This window comes from Panthera uncia, chromosome B1 (assembly GCF_023721935.1).
Source record: "Panthera uncia isolate 11264 chromosome B1, Puncia_PCG_1.0, whole genome shotgun sequence".
Taxonomy (NCBI): domain Eukaryota; kingdom Metazoa; phylum Chordata; class Mammalia; order Carnivora; family Felidae; genus Panthera; species Panthera uncia.
Window position 1 is genome coordinate 127,374,901 of NC_064811.1, and position 20,438 is coordinate 127,395,338.

At 42.9% G+C, this 20,438-nt stretch overlaps 2 protein-coding genes across 2 annotated transcripts in view; both read right to left on the minus strand.

Moving 5' to 3' along the window:
- Positions 1–1,570, minus strand: part of TMEM154 (transmembrane protein 154) — a 45,442-nt gene extending 43,872 nt beyond the window's left edge. Inside the window, exon 1 of the mRNA XM_049632308.1 lies at positions 1,396–1,570. Coding sequence (XP_049488265.1) covers positions 1,396–1,483 — 88 coding nt within the window. The 5' untranslated portion in view covers positions 1,484–1,570. The remainder of the gene's footprint in view (positions 1–1,395) is intronic.
- FBXW7 (F-box and WD repeat domain containing 7) overlaps positions 1–20,438 on the minus strand; it is a 512,478-nt gene that overhangs the window by 346,823 nt on the left and 145,217 nt on the right. The gene's annotated exons all lie outside the window — the stretch shown is intronic.

A 20,438-nucleotide genomic window follows, 5' to 3' on the forward strand; every position in this document is an offset into this window, starting at 1 on the left:
CCCCCCCCCCCCCCCCCCCCCCCCGCTCATCTTAAACACTACCTCCCATTTTAGCCAAACATCTTTCTGGTTGGAATGGTTTGCCTTTCACTTTTCATTTGCCACCTCGGATGCCTGGCAAGACCACATGGAGAACACCCAGGGCAAGCGAAATTGGTGGGATGGTGTGGTGGCGTGTTGACTGTGAATCTCCAGGAAATTGCCACATCTGCTAGGTCAGGGCCTGATGCCCCCCCCCACCCCCATCCTATTTAAAGAATTGTAGCTTGAGAACTTCCTTTTGCTTGAAATACTGCTATATGCTAGAAGCAGGTAGTATCCCTTGACAGAAACTATTGGCAATGAGTTTATTTACCCGAGGGCAAGTCAACAAAACTGTAAGAGGCAACTGAGGCTGATCGTGCTTTTGTTGTAGCAACTGTCAAGGGTATAAATCAATTGCTGCTCTTAGCTCAAAATACTGAGATTTAACATTTTGTCTTTTCCGGTACCTTTGATTGGCTACAATCACATTACTTTTCAAAATAAAGTTTCATGGTATGCTTGGATGGCTCAGACGGTTAAGCGTCCGACTTCGGCCCAGGTCGTGATCTCACGGTTCATGAGTTTGAGCCCCACGTCGGGCTCTGTGCTGACAGCTCAGAGCCTGGAGCCTGCTTCAGATTCTGTGTCTCCCTCTCTCTCTGCCCCTCCCCCCCCTCATGCTCTGCCTCTCTCTCTCTCTCTCTCTCTCACACACACACACACACTCTGATTTTAAAAAGATTTAATCTAAAGATTTAAAGAGATTAAATAAAAAAAAAACAATAAAGTTTCAGTAGTAACAATCAATGCAAAGAAAATATCCCCCAACGTAACAAGATCAAAGAAAAACAGATGAAAGGCTTCTCTTGATAAGTTGGAATGGATGCCTGGTAACTCCTCAGATAATTTTGTTTACTTTTTTTTTTTTTAACTTACTGTTTTTCTTTGGTATAATTTCTAGCCGTATATTTCCATACCCCAGTTTTTCACAAGAGGTTTTAGGACAAGCAGATTTCTCAGCCCACCTTGTTAAAAGTAAATTCATTATTTCTCTGTTTCAGCTGACTGAAATGTTCTTTTGCACGAACTGCCAAAAAGTTCATGGTTTTCTTAATATGCCCGTTAGAGCTGGTAAATTACAGGGACCCCACGTGAGTGAACTGGGGCAGGATTGGCCAGCTGCGGGGAAAGCCAGCCAAGCCCCCCCAACTCCACCCCCCCAAACTACAATTCTGATTTTCTCTCCTTCTTTCACAGAAAGGACTAGATTTTCTGGGTGTTCCCCCTCCCCGGCAGAGTTCTGTAGCCCGGGGCACTAAACAAGCCTCGTAATCCTCCTTTCCTGGGGTGGAAAGCCGGGAGGTAGCTTACCCAGAGCCTGGCTGGTGGGAAGGAGCGCGATCACCAGGGCAAAGACGAGGGCAGCCCCGGAAGCCTTCCTGTCAGCTCGCCCCGGCATGATGCTGTGCCGGGCTGCGCTGGGCTTCAGCCTCCCTGAAACCTGAACATTTCCTGTTTCCTGCTTGTTTGGGTTGGTGCTGACTTGAAGGAGAGGTGTTTGCCTGTTTTTTAGGAAGTGATGTAATTCTGCAGGAGCCTGTCAGACCAGCAAGGATTGCAAAAGAGAAGTTGCTCTGCAAGCACTGATTCAGTCAGTAACACCTCTCAAGCCCTTTTCAGTCCCAGCCCTGCCACCGGCCCCCATCTTTTGTAATTGTCTCTTAGAAAACAGTGTCGATTGCTCAGATGGCTTTTGGGATCTGGGACTGAGGGTCCTGGACCACAAGCATTCTCCATTTGTGATTTTACTCAATCCCCAGGTGAGAATCTGGGGCTGCCCAGAGTTTAGAGCAGCGGTATTCAGTAGAACTTTCTGAGATGCTGGAAATGTCCCAAATCTGCACTGTCCAGTGCAGTAGCCATTAGCTACATAGGCTATTGGGCACTTGAGATGAGACCAGTGCATAATGAATTTGTAGTTTTCTTTTTATTAATTTAAATTAAAATAACTCGTGTAGCTGCTGTGTTGGACAGCTCAGGCCCAGAGAGCGGACGTACCTGTACCATCAGAAAATGACCGGGCCACCTCTCTGCAGCCAAGCACATCACCGTTGCGGGGCCCTGAGTGCCGCCTCACTCCTAGGAAGAGAAAGGACAATGCTATCCACATGCCTGGATGTGCTCTGCTTCCCTAGAGAGAAATGATTTTTACTGTTTGTTTTTATTTTTATGTTTTTTTTCTTTATAAAGCCTTAATTTTTTAGAGCAGTTTGAGGTTCACAGCATAATTAAGAGGAAGGTACAGAAAGTTCCCATATAGCCCCAACCCCCACATATGCCCAGCCTCCCCCATGATCAACATCCTCCTAAAGTGGTACAGCTGTCACAACGAATGAACCTGCACTGATACATCGTAATCACCCCAAAGCCATAGTTTACATTCTCTCATGTGTTGCACATTCTATGGGTTCGGCAAACGTGTAAGGACATAAATCTACCATGATCGTATCCTCCAGAATCATTTCCCTGCCCTAAAAATTCTCCATGCTCCACCGACTCATCCCTCCTTCCACCCTAACCCCAGGCAACCACTGATCTTTTTACTGCCTCCGTAGTTTTGCCTTTCCCCAAATGGCATAGTTGGAATCATACGGTATGTAGCCTTTTCAGATTGGCTTCCTTCACTTAGTAATAGGCATTTAAGGTTCCTCCGTGACTTTTCGTGGCGTGATAAGCTCATTCCTTTTTGGTGCTGAATAAGGCTACATCGTCTGAACGTACCACACTTCTTAATTCATTCACCTACTGAAGGATGTCTTGGCTGCTTCCAAGTTTTGGCAATTACGAATAAAGCTGCCGGCAACATCCGTGTGCAAGCACTTGTACAGACATGAGTTTTTAACCCCTTTGGGAAAATACCAAAGAGCTTGATGGCTGGATCTATGGTAAAAGATAGAAGTGATCTTTTAAAGGGCCCCTTTCTGAAGCAGAATTTGCTCTGGTGGGGGAAGGGGGCCGGGAATCCGCATTCCACTTTTCTTCCTCCTTACATAACAATACATTTCTCAGAGGTTGTTAGCAACAAAATAGGACTGAGTTGGAGGAGTAGAAAGGGGGTGGAAACCCTGCCCAGTTGAAACAATGCAGGAAGGGGGTGTCTGTTTAGACCAGCCAGCTGGGGAGATTAGAGTGTTTTTGGTTTTTGTGTTCTAATGGAAGTCCTTCCCTTGGTTTGGGTTGAGGGCCTAAGCACTACAGAGTGAAATTCCATAATCGTGTTTGTGGAGATGCCAAGAAAGTCAGGCAGAGAGAGAGAGGCATTGGACACCCGTCCTGTGTCTAACCCTTGCCTGCAGGTACCATGCGTCACCCCCTTCCAGTCAGCTTCCTCTCCAGTGATCCCGTTGGTGTGAACACTCGCGGTAAATGGAATTGGGTTAGTGCGTTGCTGCTTTTCAGTGCCCTTCATTCTTATTCACAAGAAATGCGTTGGTGATTCATGAAATGTTCAGTTTGATAAAGGATTTACAGTATTCATTTTAATGTTTTAAACTGGCTTAAGTCAGCTGATAAAATATGCTTTTGCAGCTTAGGTGACAATACAGGACAAACAGCTGAAGAAAATAGGCAAGTTCAAAACTGGGTGATTGATTGGAAAACAACAGGGAAAGACCTGGTAATCAGACTCTTCCCTGAGCAAGTGTGTAGGCCCTGCACCACTCCCCTCCCCTCAAACTAGCACTGAGTCTGGTTGGCAGATATTCCTGTATTAACAGCACATCCCCATCTGTGACAAGTGCGTGCAGGAGAGGAGGCCCAGGGCTCAGGGGGAGGGAAGGAGAGGGGAGGGGGGAGGGGAGGGGTTGCAGAGTCAGGTGTCTGTGGCTGGACCACAGACTCTTCTCTGCAGTTTTCTATGGAGCCCCGCAGCACCGCCAGGTAGCTCCTCGCAAGTTTTCCCAGCGTGCCCTGCTTTGCTCCTGAGCAGAGCAACACTACATCAGTTAGAATGATGTGCAAAATAAACTGAGGCCTTGGAGAAAGCCTGCACAACCATGTCATTTGCTTTTGACCCTTATGCTGTCTAAGAACCTTAGCGTGATTAAGCTTATCTTAAGGGTGGAAAATTACCATCACCGATCAGAAAATTGTAGCACCTCAGTAATCTCTGTGCTGCAGTTAAAATCACAGGGATACCGTGTGCTAGGTAAGGGCTATTTACCTCTGTTTGTTCTAATTTTACTAACCGCTAATTTGGGCAAGAGGCTGCCTGGCCTCAGATTAAATCCTGATAAGCTTGTAACAGGAAGTCAGGGGCCCAGTCACAACCACAAGATACGGGGGAGACTCTAGAGGGAATGCAGGCCCATAGGCAGGCACACGACCTCATCTTGGGGCCTGCCATTGGCTTTCAACGATGAGAGGAGAAAGGGAAGCAAGGAAGGATGATGACTGGGAAATGCAATGAGACCTTGTCATGCTCAGGAGGGCAGGGGAGGAAACTGGTTACAGGTTCTGGGGACTCTGTTACTTCCCCCCCAAAGTTCGGCTGTTATAATCAAGTGTCTGTATTACAGAAGTGACTGTCATCCAAATCCTCCTCGCTCCCTTCCTGCCTCCTCCCTGTCCACCCCTCTCTCCCCATTGGCCCTGAAAGGAGGGACATCCAGGGAGCAAACCAAAAAGTGATAAGATCTCACAGTGAGTGCAGGCTCCTCCTGTATAATTCTCCTTCCTCCACAACCTTACCATTCTCAACACACACAGATTCACACACACACACACACACAAACACATATGCTCACATACACATGCTTACACACTCCCGCACACTTATCCAAATGAGAACAGGCAGACACTGTTTATTCCGAACTTGCTGTAGCAAAGGAGTCGACCACCATCACTTGCATTTTGGCCAAGACGCGAAGGCAGTCAGAGGAGTAGGAAAACTTGATGGTGGACAGAAAAGAGAAGGCTTCGAGTATGCCCTTAGAGGAGGATGTTGACCTGAGGAACTAGAATCGAGTTCTAATTACTGGCTCTGGTGTCTGGTTAGGGGTCCATATTTGGCTTTTCCAACTAGGAAAAAGAATAAAGGTAGGGCCTGTTGTTATGGACCAGTTACTAGAGATAGGGTCTGACTTGTACAAATTTGATTTATAGCAGTCTGGGTTCCTGAGTTGTTTGCTCCAGACAGTGGGTTACAGTCTTATTATTACATATATGGTCTGGCCTTTGTCCATCTATATATTGTCTCTCAACACACCCACGTGCGTACTCACACAAAACATCCACCCACACTGAGACACATGCACACACTTCCTGAAGCTTTTTTCTCTGTCTAAATGCTAGATAGTGGTAGCTGATGACTCTTCAGTGCTTGCTTAACAAGAAGGCCGGATCTCAGACACGGTAGTAGGAAGAGTAGGGGGGCTCATGCAGGAGCCCCCATGCAGATAAGTGGGCAGGGCAGGGCTGGGGCAGGATTAAACTGAGCCCCAGAGTGTGCAGAGAAACTACGGCGAGGAGAGGGGCTGACGGCAATTCTGTTATATCTTGGTGAGCTTGGACTGCCATACAAGATACCATAGATCGGGTGGCTCAAACAACATTTACAGTTGACCTTTGAAAAACACAGGGGTTAGGGGCACCAACCCTTCACATAGTCAAAAATCCAGTATAACTTTTGACTCCCCCAAAACTTAACTACTCATAGCCTACTGTTGACCAGAATCCTTACAAATAACGCAAATAGTCCATTCACGCAAATTTTGTGTATGTATTATAGACTGAATTCTTACACTAAAGGAAGCTGGGGAAAAGAAAATGTTATTAAGAGAATCATAAGGCAGAGAATACACTGACAGTGCTATACCATATCAAAGGAAATCTGTGTATAAATAGACCCATGTAGTTCAAACCCATGCTGTTCAAGGGTCAACTGTATTTTCTCATAGTTCTGGAAACTGAAAGTCCAAGATCAGGATGCCCACATGGTCATGTTCTCAGGAGACCCTCTACCTGGTTTATAGATCACTGCCTTCTTGCTGTGTCCTCACATGGCATTGAAAACTCTCTGGTGTCCCTTATGAGAGACTAATCTCATCACGAGGGCCTCACCCTCCTGACCCCATCAAACCTTAACACCTCCCAAAGGCCCCATCTCCAAATACCCTCATATTGGCAGGGGAGTGCTCCAACATCTGAATTTGGGGGAGACAAAAATAGTCAGTAGCACACTGTCTTTGAAGCTGGTCCATCCTGACCGAGTGCCCATCTGCACTTGTCAGAACCCTCAGTGGTCTCTGTCCCTGAATTCAGGCTGCTGCTGACTCTGGTAACACCCTCTTCAACTGGTCACTCAGAGAAGCTGTTGCAACATTTGGAGAATCCCAGGGCCTCCCACCATAGGCCTCAGCTTGCCCCTGCTCTGTGACAGAGTCTCCAGGGTCTGGGCAGATGGCCTTGTCACCAAAAATGAAACTGAGAAAGACTGTGGTTAGGAACAGAAGTGGCGATTAGCATGTGGGACGCAGTGCCGATCTCGGGTCTGGAGGGCCCTTTGGGGAGCACCTGAGGAGAAGAGGCTGACCGGTCCAGGGACCCAGAGGCCATCCTCTAACTGACCAGAGTCTCCCTGAGGGCAGAAGACCTTTCTGTCTTGTTCTCCAGTCTATCCCCAGCATTTAGGGCAGTGCCTAATATTTTTTTTGAATGAACAAATGAAGAGCAGGTAGATTAAAAAAATCCTTTTATAGCAGTATTTTTTTTAAGTGGGTGGAAAAAGGAGCCTATATTGGAATTATTTGGGTGGGCTTGTTTACTTGAGAGTCCTGGACCCCACCTCAGAACTACTGAGTCAGAATCTCTGGAGCTCAGGTCTACAACTCTGCATGTTTAATGATGTTTGAGGGGATTTTTATACATGCTAAAACTCAAGAATCACTATTCTAGAGTTTCGTTTTTAGCTCCTGGAAAGATTTTTCCCCATCCTCACATAGTAAGAAATAAATAGTACTTATATTTTGTTCCCCTTTTTGCCTTGTTTGCCAGGAAGCCTGGAATTAAGAGTAAAGCTTGACTGTGTAACTTTCCTTACTCCCAGCTTCCCTTACCACTTCTAGGAACATTTATTTCCCTGGCTAATGCAACTCATCTTTCAGGACATCTTTGGGAGATACCTCCACTAGGGAGCCCTCCCAGAAGTCTCTCTCTTGCCTCCCGCACAGCTAAAGGCCCTTCCTCTGTCCCCGGCTCCACTGCGTTGGTCAGAATAGACCCGGAAGATCTGAGAAAGTCCTCCCCACATGACTGCCCCAGTCTTACTCATCGGGGGCCTCCCACACCTGTTAAAAGGAACTCAGCTTCTTCCACTGCTGCTTCATTTTTGATCAAATCATATCTCGATAACTTTTTTTTCTAAGTTCCGTCTAGTAATTTTTAAGTCGGGCATATGTCATTAGCAAATACATAGTATCTGTACCATGCACTTCAGAATGACAAATGCTTTGCCTTTTATTGGTTTTCGTGTTTCATTTGACTTCCTAGATTCAGCTGATGGTGTCCGGCCCAATTGAATCCTCAGCACCAATGACACTAGAACATATAAAGGCAGAGAGGTTTCGGGAGAAATTGCAAATCAGAATAAGAAAGAAATAAGGAGAAACAACTGTGCAGAGCCTGCTTGGGATTCCCTCTCCCTCTCTCTCTCTGCGTCCCTTCCCGGCTCGCACTCTCTCTCTCTCAAATAAATAAATAAGCTTAAAAAAAATAAAAAGTAAATAAAACAGCGGCGTTGACTAGATAGCCTCTACAGCACCAGTACCCACATACTTACTATGAGGCTGTGAGATTCTTTGGGGGGCAAGCTCACATAAACATCTTCAGAGGAGAGCTGGCCCTCTGTTTACAAAGACAGGACCTGTTTACATACAGCCCAGCCAGGTTCTCAAGACTTTTCTTCAACACCGAGCTTCAGAAATGCAGGCATGTATTTACAGCAACGTGACAGCACCGGGCTGAATGAGAATGGAGGGCAGGGGACTCCCAGAGCTGCCTGACAGCTGAGAATCACCGAGTGGAACAGAGCAGCCATAAACATGGTGGGTTGGACAAGCACGGCGGCTGTGGAACAGGGGCAGGAGGAAGGGAATAGGCAGGCAAGGGCACCGAAAACAAAAGAGGATGTGTGTCCTTCACTGTTTGGGAAAGCAGCAGGCTCAAAGCTCATTTAAAGACAGGAACAAGAGTCTTCAAAGTCTGCAGTTATGATCACATCGGCTCATAAACACACAGGGGCACCGGGCACTGCTGTCAGTTACCATGTTCCAGTGCCCAAAGGTCAGCAGCGGCTCCACTGCGTGGGAAGACGTCACTTACCTATGTATGTCATAATTCTCTGAATTATAGAAATTATGTCCACGCCCTTGTTACTTGGCAGTTCTTCCACCCAAATAGGCAGCGTTTGTTTTCCTGCCTTAGTGATGTTGGGTCGGGCCATGTATCACTTGCTCTGGCCAGTGAAATATGGGGGGAGGGGGAGAGAGTATGCCGGGTGTGAGCAAAGTTCTTTAACAGCCATCACATAATCTGGCTTGCCTTCTTGCATTTCTGTGATCTGAGATCACAAGCCCCATAATGTGAAGCAGACCTCAACAAGGTCAGAAACCTGGAATCCAGCCTTGCTCAACCAAACCTCAGCTCACTTACAGACCCACGGGTATGAAAATGAATGTTTATGATTATAAGCTATGGGGAGATTTAGGATTGCAGCAATAGCTGACCAGTGGATCTCTTAAGACTCTTCCTTCACAAGTTGCAAACCTGAGTGGAGAAAATCACAAAAGAAAATAAGAGCTATTTTTGGCAAAGCCATGAAGTTTTGCATAACGTGGCTATCACACCATAGTGTGGACAGCAAAGCGAGGGCGGTTCACACGCAACTCGCCACTGCCATCGTATTGCTTCCTCCTTCAAGGGCCACTGCTCAGTCCAGAGCCAGCAAATATATATGGCTGAGTCATGCTGTGTTACCACTCATGGCATTTCTGGACTTGAGTCCCTGAACAGCTGTACTCGAAACGCTGTCCATGGCAGTGCTTATTGGAGAGGAAGCATATTGATAGGACCTGCAGCCTTTTAGCTCTACCCATGACCTTTATCACAACATATTTAGATTTTATAATTTAGACAATCTCTTTCTGCCCTAACTGACCATTGGCTTCTGGTAAGCAGGAACCATGTGTGAGTTAACTTGAAGACTTCCTCTAGCTCAAAGCTCTGTCCCACAAGAGAGCCTAAAACCAATTAACACATGCTGAATGAACAGAGGAATTAAAGACTCTAAAAACGGCCCTTTTTCAAATGGGATTTTAAAAATCTCTTTTATGCCTTTGTAAATGGTCACAAGTTACTAAATCAAAAACAAGATAATTCTCGCTTTCTCCCTGCCAGGAGTTTAAATTCATGAAACTTCACAAGGGAGAATATTTACTCCCCAGTGCACACGCTGCCTAAATTTTCCTCCTCCAGTGTAGTTATTTTTTTCCCATTGCATAAAACTGTTCTCCATCCTCAGGGTGGTGTTTTGTTCTGTTTTGTTTCGCAAAACACATTGCCTCTTTTTTGGGAAAAAAAAATCGAACACGATAGAATAGAGGTTTTCATGTTTGCGTTTTTGTATTTGAACACCTGAAAGCTGTATCTGGAGGTTTGTTTGGGTTGATCTGAAGGCGTTTGGCTTGCTCAGGGAAGGGCCATCTCGTGTGGTTGGAAAGTGGAGTGTAATGTTGGAAAGGAAGGCAGGGACAAAGTCCTGGAGGAATGGAACTGGATGCCTTGGCAATGAAATAGCGGTATGGTTTGACGGGTGGTCTAGAAAGTCCACCCCATGAAAAACATTTTCTTTTAAATAACATTTATTCCCCTGCCCATGTTCAAAAAAGGATCTGCATTTAAAAGCATTGCATTGATGTTGGTGGGTTTTCGCTGAGGACTGGGTGGCTTGCTACAATTTGGATGAAACAAGTTACTGAGGAATTGGAGGCACATAAAAATAGGATCTTGCACAGCTGTCCTTTTGGGTGCAATCTAAATACACGGCAAGTGAAGTCATAGCACGAATACTCGTATAAGTAGCTGTCATCTGACACTTACCCAAATAGGTTTATTACTACAATTCTAAATTCCAATGAATCAAAATAGGCTACAGTGTGTCCCCAGGATATCTAGTGTCATTTACATTTGTTAACTCTGGAATAGAGATCATCACCCTCAAAAGCATTAAAAAAGAAAACACTTATTTACTTATGGCACCCCACTGGGCCGTACACCAAATAAATTTCTGCCTTTTACTTACTTACCGTTCTTATATTAATATAACACTTTAATATTTTAAAGTCATATACACTCACTGTACATACACTCACTGTAGAAACATGAGAAAATGCAGGTCAGTAGATGGCAGAAAATAAAAGCGTCACCCATTTTTTTCCTTTCCAGAGCTTTTTTTTTTTTAAGTAATAAGAAAAGGCAAGAAAAGAAAAGAAAGAAAAATTATTTTTTCAAAGAATAATTCTGAAATCACACTTGTGTTTTCCCATTTAAAAATAAAAATGTTCCTGGAAAACAGTATAGTTAAAAATAGAACTACCCTGCGATCCAGCAATCGCACTACTCAAAAATACTAATTCAAAGCACACATGTACCCCAATGTTTCTAGCAGCATCATCAATGATAGCCAAAGTATAGAAGAAGCCCAAATGACCATCGACTGATGAATAGATAAAGAAGATGTGATATGAATATAATGGAAAATCAGCCATCAAAAAGAAGGAAATCTTGCCATTTGCAACAATGTGGATGGGGCTAGAGAGTATCATGCTAAGTGAAATACGTCAGTCAGAGAAAGACAGATATCATATGATTTCACTCATATGTGGAATTTAAAAAACACAACAGTTGAATACAAGGGCAGGGAGAAAGGGAAACCAGGAAACAGACTCTAAACTATAGAGAACGCACTGAGATTTACTGGAGGGAAGTGGAGTGGGGGGGTGGGGGGAATAGGTTAAATGAGTAATGGGTGTGAAGGAGGGCACTTGTGATGAGCACTGGGTTTTGTATGTAAGTGATGAATCACTAAATTCTACACCTGAAACTAATGTTATTACAGAGTATGTTAATTGGAATTTAAATGAAAACTTGAAAAATTTTCCATTTAACTAAGTAGAGGAACCTAGTCTATCTTCCAGGTAACTCTTTTTATTCTTGAAGTTTATGCCAGTATGATTTGACTGTAAGTGGGGGGGGGGGAATGACAACATTGCCTTATACATTGTTTTTATCTTAACTAGTTAATTTAATATTTTTAAATATTGTTAGTCCTTTAGAAATTCTGCCACTGGGGATTGATTGCTTGTTCCTATAGAGCACATTTTGGTTTTAACCCTGATAACTTACTTTCCTTTTCTTTTCCTCAAAAGAAGTTAAGAATCATTACTGATTTTATTTTATTTGTTTATTTATTTTGAGAGACAGACAGCATGAGTAGGGGAAGAGCAGAGAGAGAGGGAGAACAGAATCCCAAGCAGGCTCCGTACTATCAGCACAGAGCCCGAGGCAGGGCTTGAACTCACAAACCATGAGATCATGACCTGAGCCAAAATCAAGAGTTGTATACTAAACCGACCGAGCCACCCAGATGCCCCAAGAATCATTAATGATTTTGGAAGAAAGACTTTGATTCTGTTTTACTTCATTCTTCTGATCTGAAAAGGTAGAAGTCATTAACAGCTCTCTAAAACATGGAAAACGGGTCACACAGTGAAGGTATTACAACAATGAATAAAGATAGAAGTTCTGGAGTTATGTTCTAAATCACCCTTTTAAACCCTTTAAGCATGCTAGTCATGGTGCCTTTCATTGCTAACTTCTTAGAGTTTCAAGGAAGATATATCAGGGTATTTTATTGTCTTGCGGTATTTATTGGCTGACCGAAGGTGGCACTCGACCCAAAGCTGTCTAGTGATCACAAAGTGGTGGGCCTGAGGGCTTTTACCTATAAAGGTGATAATAAACTAATATAAATATGTCCCTCTGAAATCTGAAAGAATTTCTGGCCCTTTGGCAGTTGGTTAGTGGAAGGAGAAGGGTAGAACTCACAAACATAAGAGGAGAGACCTACGTGGGTCAGATAACCTGGAGGCAAGGAGAGGATAGGCCCAGAACTATGAGATGTGAGAGGTCAATCCACACACATCCTTACAATAAAACCTCTGTCTTTAAAGGTGGTCAGATGTCCTGTTTTTGTTTTGAACAACCAAAACCCATATATGCTTATTTTCATTTTAGTTCCAAGTGATTAGCATAAGTTTGATACAAAGTAAGTCTTAATCTTTATGGAAATGAAATAATTAATTTGTTCTCTCAGAGTTGTATCAGAGACCTTGGAAAAACTCTGCATAAAATGTCATGATGCCAAAAGACAATATCAAGATAATTGGAAGACAAGACCCAGACCGGGAGAAAATATTTGCAAAAGACACATCTGATAAAGGACTATAATCCAAAATATACAAAGAACTTACTAAAACAGCAATAAAAAAGCAAACAACCTGATTGAACAATGGGCCAAAGACCTTGACAGACCTTCACCATAGAAGATATACAGATGGAAATGAGACATGTGAAAAGATGCCCTACATCATATGTCATCAGGGGAAATGTAAATTAAAACAACATATCTTATCAGAATGCCCAAAATCTGGAATGCTGACAACAGCAAACACTGGTGAGGGATGTGGAACAAGAGAAATTTTTACTTATTGCTGGTGGGAATGCAAAATGGTGCAGCCTCTTTCAAAGACAGTTGGGCAGTTTCTTATAAAATGAAATAATCTCTTACCATAAAATCTAGCAATCATGCTTTTTGGTGTTTACCCAAAAGAGTTGAAAATTTATGTCCACACAAAAACCTCCTACACATGAATGTTCGAAACATCTTTGTTCATAATAATTGCCAAAACTTGGGAGCCATCAAGATGTCCTTCAGTCAGTGAGTAGATAAATTACCTGTGGTACATCTAGACAATGGAATATTATTCAGTGCTAAAAAGAGATGAGCTATTGGGGCGCCTGGGTGGCTCAGTCAATTAAGCATCTGGCTCTTGTTTCGGCTCAGGTCATGATCTCCCGGTCCGTGAGATGGAGCCCCATGGCTTGGCTCTTCTCTGACAGCATGGAGCCTGCTTGGGATTCTCTCTCTCTCCCTCTCTTTCTGCCCCTCCCCTGCTCACACTCTCTCTCAAAGTAAATAAATAAATAACCATATTAAAAAAATGAACTATTGTGCCATGAAAAGACAGGGAGAAAACATAAATGCATATTACTAAGTGAAAGAAACCAATCTGAAAAGGCTACATATTGTATTATTCCAACCGATGTGCCATCCTGGAAAAGTCAAAACTATGGAGACAGTAAAAAGATAAATAGTTCCCAGGGGTTGGGTGAGGGAGGGATAAACAGGCAGAGTACGAGGATTTTTAGGGCAGTGAAATTAACTTTGTGTGATATCCACCGTCATGGTGGATTTACGTTGTACGCTTGTCCAAACAACACCAAAGGTGAACTCTGATGTAAACTTTTGGAAAGTGTCGGTGTAGCTTCCTCAACTGTAACAAATACACCACTTTGGTGGAAGATGTTTTAATGGGGAAAGCTATATATATGGGGGGAAGGGGTATATGGTTAATCTCTGTACCTTAATTTTGCTGTGAACCTAAAATTGCTCTTTAAAAAATGAAGCATTTTTTTAAACAAAAAAATATCATGATCCCTGATCTCAAGAAATTTAAGATGTGTCCACAAATATCTGCAAACAAATAAAAATAGAGTAATCTTAAGATGGTTAAAATAACATGTATCACATAGGATGCTTTGGGCTTCAAGAAAAAGAAGACCTAATTTAAAATGGCTTAAAGAAGGAGAATCTCACGTGACAAAAAGTCTGGAAACAAAGCAGGTCCAGAGTTAGTTCAGGGGCTCAAGGACATCATCAAGGACCTGGTTTCCTTCCACCTTTCCGCTCCGTTATCTTCAGGGGATTGACTTTGGTCTTGAGGCTTGTTCCCTCACCGATGCTACATGGCTATTCCTTCTCTAAGGATCAAACCTTCACACAACAGTCTGAAGTCTGGCACAAAGAACGTTTTTGGTTCCTGTTACAAGGAAAAGTTTCCCAGGGCCCCCCAGCTGACTTCCCTTCACATTGCCATTTTTTAAAAAAATTTTTTTTTCAACATTTTTTATTTATTTTTGGGACAGAGAGAGACAGAGCATGAACGGGGGAGGGGCAGAGAGAGAGGGAGACACAGAATCAGAAACAGGCTCCAGGCTCTGAGCCATCAGCCCAGAGCCTGACGCGGGGCTCGAACTCACGGACCGCGAGATCGTGACCTGGCTGAAGTCGGACGCTTAACCGACTGCGCCACCCAGGCGCCCCAACACATTGCCATTTTTATGCTAGTCACTGGCAAAGGAAGTAGAATTACCTTTCTTGGGTTGGTCTAATTAAGAGTCACCCCTGATAACACTGTCTTACATAAATGAAATTTGCTAGGATGGTAGAATTTAAAAGTCCTCCACATATACACATATAAAAGATAAACCTGTGAAGCGATGGGTGTGTTAATTAACTAGATGGGAAAAACCTTTTCATAGTGTATGTGTGCATCAAATCATCATGATGTCCACTTTATTTTACAATATCATTTGTCAATTACAGTTTTTTAAAATATATTTGCCAGTCACTTTTTTTTAGAGTTTATTTATTTATCTTGAGAGAGAGAGAGAGAGAGAGCACAAGCAGGGGAGGAGGAGAGAGAGAGACAGAGGGAGAGATAGAACCCCAAACAGGCTCCACGCTGTCAGCATAGAGCCCAACACGGGGCTCAAACTCACAAACTATGAGATCATGACCTGAGCCCAAACCAAGAGTTGGATGCTTAATCAACTGAGCCACCCAGGTGCCCCATAAATTACATCTTAATGAAGCTGGAAAAAAGATCACCCCTGAGACTTTAGAGGCTCTCATGAGGCCGATGACCACTCAACACCTCAACAAAACTGGGGCGGGGCTAATAGGAAAGGGGGATATAAAATGACCCTTGAGTGGGCAACTAACACTCTGTTACGTGGGCCAAAAGGGCAAAAACAAACAAACAAAAAAAGATAGATGATGATAGATACATATATAGATAGGTAAAATGAAGTGTAAATTAAAGGCAGTAAGAAAAATCTAAATAAACTATAAGAAAAAATCAAGTGTAGCATAGTTTAATGGGAAGAGGGAAACAAAAGCTGAGGAAAATTAAGATCTAGCTACACACTAAATCCAGAGAACCAAAATACTTAAAGGATGAAAGGAGAAAATAAGACAGCAGTTCTCAAAGTGTGGTTCTTGGAAAGGCAGCACCAGGGTAACCTGGGGACTTGTTGGAAATGCAAATGACTGGGCTCCTCCCCAGGGCTCCTGAATCACAAACTCCTGGAGCGGGGCCCAGCAATCTGTTTTTTTTTTTTTTTAACTATGAAATTTATTGTCAGATTGGTTTCCATACAACACCCAGTGCTCATCCCAACAGGTGCCCTCCTCAATACCCATCACCCACCCTCCCCTCCCTCCCACCCCCCATCAACCCTCAGTTCTCAGTTTTTAAGTCTCTTATGTTTTGGCTGTCTCCCTTTCCAACCTTTTTTTTTTTTTTTTTTCCCCTCCCCCATGGATTTCTGTTAAGTTTCTCAGGATCCACATAAGAATGAAAACATATGGTATCTGTCTTTCTCTGTATGACTTATTTCACTTAGCATAACACTCTCCAGTTCCATCCACATTGCTACAAAAGGCCGTATTTCATTCTTTCTCATTGCCACGTAGTATTCCATTGTGTATATAAACAACAGTTTCTTTATCCATTTGTCAGTTAATGGACATTTAGGCTCTTTCCATAATTTGGCTATTGTTGAGAGTGCTGCTATAAACATTGGGGTACAAGTGCCCCTGTGCATCAGCACTCCTGTATCACTTGGGTAAATTCCTAGCAGTGCTATTGCTGGGTCATAGGGTAGGTCTATTTTTAATTCTGTTTTAACAAGTTTTCCTGGTGATTCTGATGGAGATAAAATTTGAAGATCCAAAAGGAAAATAGACATTTTAAAACATCAAGCCTTGTAAGATGTAAAAGATCAATAGGCAAAAAGGGCAAAATAAAAACCAACACTGGACCAGTTCCAGGGTTAATGCCCTTGCGCTGGGCTAACAGGTCCTCTGACCACTCCCGACTGACCCCCTACTTGGCTGCCCAAAGTCAGAATAACACTGGAGGATATTTATATAACGTGGTATCACAGATCCACCTCAAGCCAATTAAGCCAGAATCCTTGAGGGTGGGGACCTGGCATTTGCATTTTTAAGAAATCCTTAGGTGATTCTTCTGTACAGCCATAACTTTGAACCACTGGCTGAGAGCCTCAGGGTTAAGAACTGAGGGTCAGAAAGGGCTCTTGCTCTCCGTGGCTCTTTGCCTCCTCACACTTGCTGCTTATATCCTGCACAGCTAAGAACATTTAGGAAAAAACATCGAGGAAAAGATAAAGCAAACATGTGAGCAGCTTATTTCTTTTCTCCAACAGGTCTGCATATACCCGTCCTACCCATACAAATCTGACCCTCCAATAAGACCACCCAGGCTCGGAAAGCATAGGCTGATGCTGAAATCCTTGACTGATGTCTTTTATGTTTTCTGAATACCTGCTGGGAACACAATGTCCTCACCTCCAGACAGGGCTGGTCCCCCAGCTAGCCAGCAACCCATTAGTGCAGCTGCTTTGGATGGGCACAGCGTGGGTCCCACGGAGACTGGATATGGCCATTAAAAGCAAACCATGGTGGTCAACAACTCAGCCAAACACTCCCTCAAAAAGTTACCCTATCTAGGTTCATCGGGTACTTGGCTTTCTCATCAAGAAGGAGCAACCCTTTTATCTCAATCTTGGTCATGTGTCCTAGCCATGTGTCCTTCCTGGCTCATTTCCATCCCCTCTCTGACATTTGTGCTTGCTCAATCCCTTAGTTTAATGCACTGGATGCCAGGGGTTCATGGCCCACACCACTGACCCTTCATTGAATCACCAGCGCCTACAAGGTAAGCCGCTTCCTATTGACTTGGAGAAAGATTTCTGGAGTCCCGAACATTAAAGGACCAGAATCCAGGCCTTTGGACCAGTTCTTGAACAATTTCCTTGACTCACATGTCTCTACAGACAGATTCCTTCTCTTCTGCATGCCTTACTGCCTACCTGCCCTTATCCACTGTGTGGATAGGACCTGCTGACTCATTTCCTTATCTTAAGTGTCTGAATCAATGATTCTCAATTGTGACTAGACTCCCTGAGATTAGAAAGATAGTGTTTTGTAGTAATGCTTCTCACAAGGGTAAGGGCAGAGAGGAAACAAAGAAGGTTGTAAGGAACCCAAGGAATTTATGTAACGACATATATAATGTATAAATGAATCTATATTAATATATTATTACATGTAATATGTAAGTTCATATATCTAAAGGAATTTACATATATAATAATTATATATTACAAATATAACATTATCATATGTGTAAATTCCTTTATATATCCTATGTAATGATAATATCATGTATGTGAATTCCTAACACATTTTATTATATATAATTTTATTTTATATATAAAATAGCAAATATAATATGTATATCATATGTCATATACATGTTATTACATGTTACATATGTAATAGACACGTTATTACATATTTATGTATAATTGTATTACAATTTACATATGTAATTATATATATATGAAGTCTTTAAAAAAATTTTTTTTACATTTTATTTTTGAGAGAGAGAGAGAGAGACAGAGCACAAGTGGGAGAGTGGCAGAGAGAGAGAGGGAGACACAGAATCTGAAGTAGGCTCCAGGCTCCGAGCCGTCAGCACAGAGCCTGATGCGGGGCTTGAACCCACAAACCATGAGATCATGACCTGAGTCAAAGTCAGACGCTTAACCAACTAAGCCATCCAAGCTCCCCTATATGAAGTCTTTTAAATATATCCTTCGGAAATTATATATATGTATCATATAATTATATATATAAATGAATTTATATAAAATTTTATCATATATGTTAATTACATATTATTACACAGTCTATAATTACAATATATAAAATTCCTTTATGTAAACTTTCATATTATATGTAATATATGTAAATTCCTTATACGTAATTATATATTTATTTATTATACATAATATATATTTATTATATATATATATATATATAATACATATATTTTCTTGAAACTTCTCAGGTGATTTTCCTATGCAGCCAGGATTGAGAACCACTGATTGAGAATGACCCCTTTGTAAACCAAGATCTCCAGATTAGGCAAATATAACATATTTAAAAGAAAATGGAGAAATACAGCTAACCAAAGTCCCCAAATAATTCATGTCAAAAGGAAGACCTCGACTGTTATTCCCTCCTTCCCTTTACCCTCTTGAGAAGCACTACCACGGAGCACTATCAACAGCTCCCTTCGTAACACTGACTCTTCTACTGAATTTTCATCTTTTCGTGTCCCAAAGGCTTTGCTCACACTCCCTCCCCTGGGTAGTGAGCTCAGTTCAATTGCTTCTTCACATTAGCCCTCTACTGCTGAGCCTCCCTTGAGCCAACAGACCCAAATGATGCTCCTGAGGCTCCTTCCTGTCCTCAAGACTCAACTGAGCTGAACCTCCCCAGCAAAGGCAGAGCCAGATACATGAGAGAAGGGCCATGCAGAGACTGGTTGGTGGCCATGGTGGATCAAACAAAAAGAAGAAGATGGAGAGGGCCAGGCAGTAGGGTGACCAACTGTCCTGGTTTGCCAAGCTTCAGTGCTAAAACCAGGACAGTGTTGGACAAACCAGGTCTTATGGTCAAGCAAAGCTTTGTATTCTTCCAGAATGGAACCTCAGGTGCAGCAGTGAGACGTTACCTAACACAAGCATTTCCTGTTTGGTGTCCTGTGAGCATGCAGGGAGTTACTTTTCCAATTTCATTTTTTGCTTTTTAAAAACATTAAACAATTGAGGGGTGCCTGGGTGACTCAGTCAGTTAAGCATCTGACTCTTGATTTTGGCTCAGATCATGATCTCCATGAGTTCGAGCCCCCCATGGGCTCTGTGCTGACAGCGTGGAGTCTGTTTGAGATTCTTCCTCTTTCTCTGCCCCTCCCCCGCTCGTGCTCTCTTTCTCTCTCTCAAAACAAACTAAAAAAATAAAATAAACTATTGAAAAACAATTAAAAAACTGATGCGTCAATCATAGAAAATTTTAAATCCTCAGAGAAGCAAGAAGAAAATTAATGAAATTGCTTGTAATCTCACTTCCCAAAGAGAACTGTATTTACGATTCTGGCATTTCTTACCCACATATATTCTAAATTTCGATATGTATATGAATATGTTAGTTTCTTTTTCTATTAGAGTAACCAAAGGTGTCAGGAGAAGAGCAAAGATCATTAGGCACAGATAAAATAGATGCCACGCCAAGGGAAATGAAAAATAAAACATGAATGGCTAGGGCAACTACAGTCCAAGGGAAATGCATCTGAGCTGTGTCCAGAGCCCCACAGCCTTGCTGTGAGGCATCAGCACAACGCTTTGCTTGTGGAGGCAGGTGCTAGCACTGAGCAGCCATGCCCCCAGCACTCTCTCTGATGGTGACCAGGGTTCTGTGTGCATTTCTGCCCTCCTGAACTCAAGAGGTCTGGGCAGCACCATCACGAGAGACTGTCCCTATAGAACCTGAAAGAGCTCAGAGAAGCAAAAATGACTAATGAGAAGAGGAAGGCTTTCAAGCAAAGGCAAAAGGAAAGCAGAACTATTCAGCCAGAAAAGTCAGGAAGTTGGAGGGACATCTTAATAACGCTCTTCATGTAGATGAAGGGTTAGCACCCACAGGGTGATGTTCATTTTCTCCAAGACCAAAAAAAAAAAAAAAAAGAGAGAGAGAGAGAACAAATAATAAATGTTACCTCTCATACGTGCTTTTTACTTTGCCAAACAAACACCTTTCATTCCCATCGGATGATACCATCTTCAGAACATCTTTGAGATACTGAAGATGCTTGTGCAAGGTGATTTAGATTTATGCAGGACAGGGGTGCCTGGCTGTCTCAGTCACTTGAGCGCCTGACTCTTGATTTCGGCTCAGGTTATGATCTCAGGGTCGCGGGATCGAGCCCCACATCCAGCTCCACACTGAGAGTGGAGCCTGCTTAGGATTCTCTCTCTCTCTCTCTCTCTCTCTCTCTCTGTCTCTCTCTCCGCCCCCCCCCCCC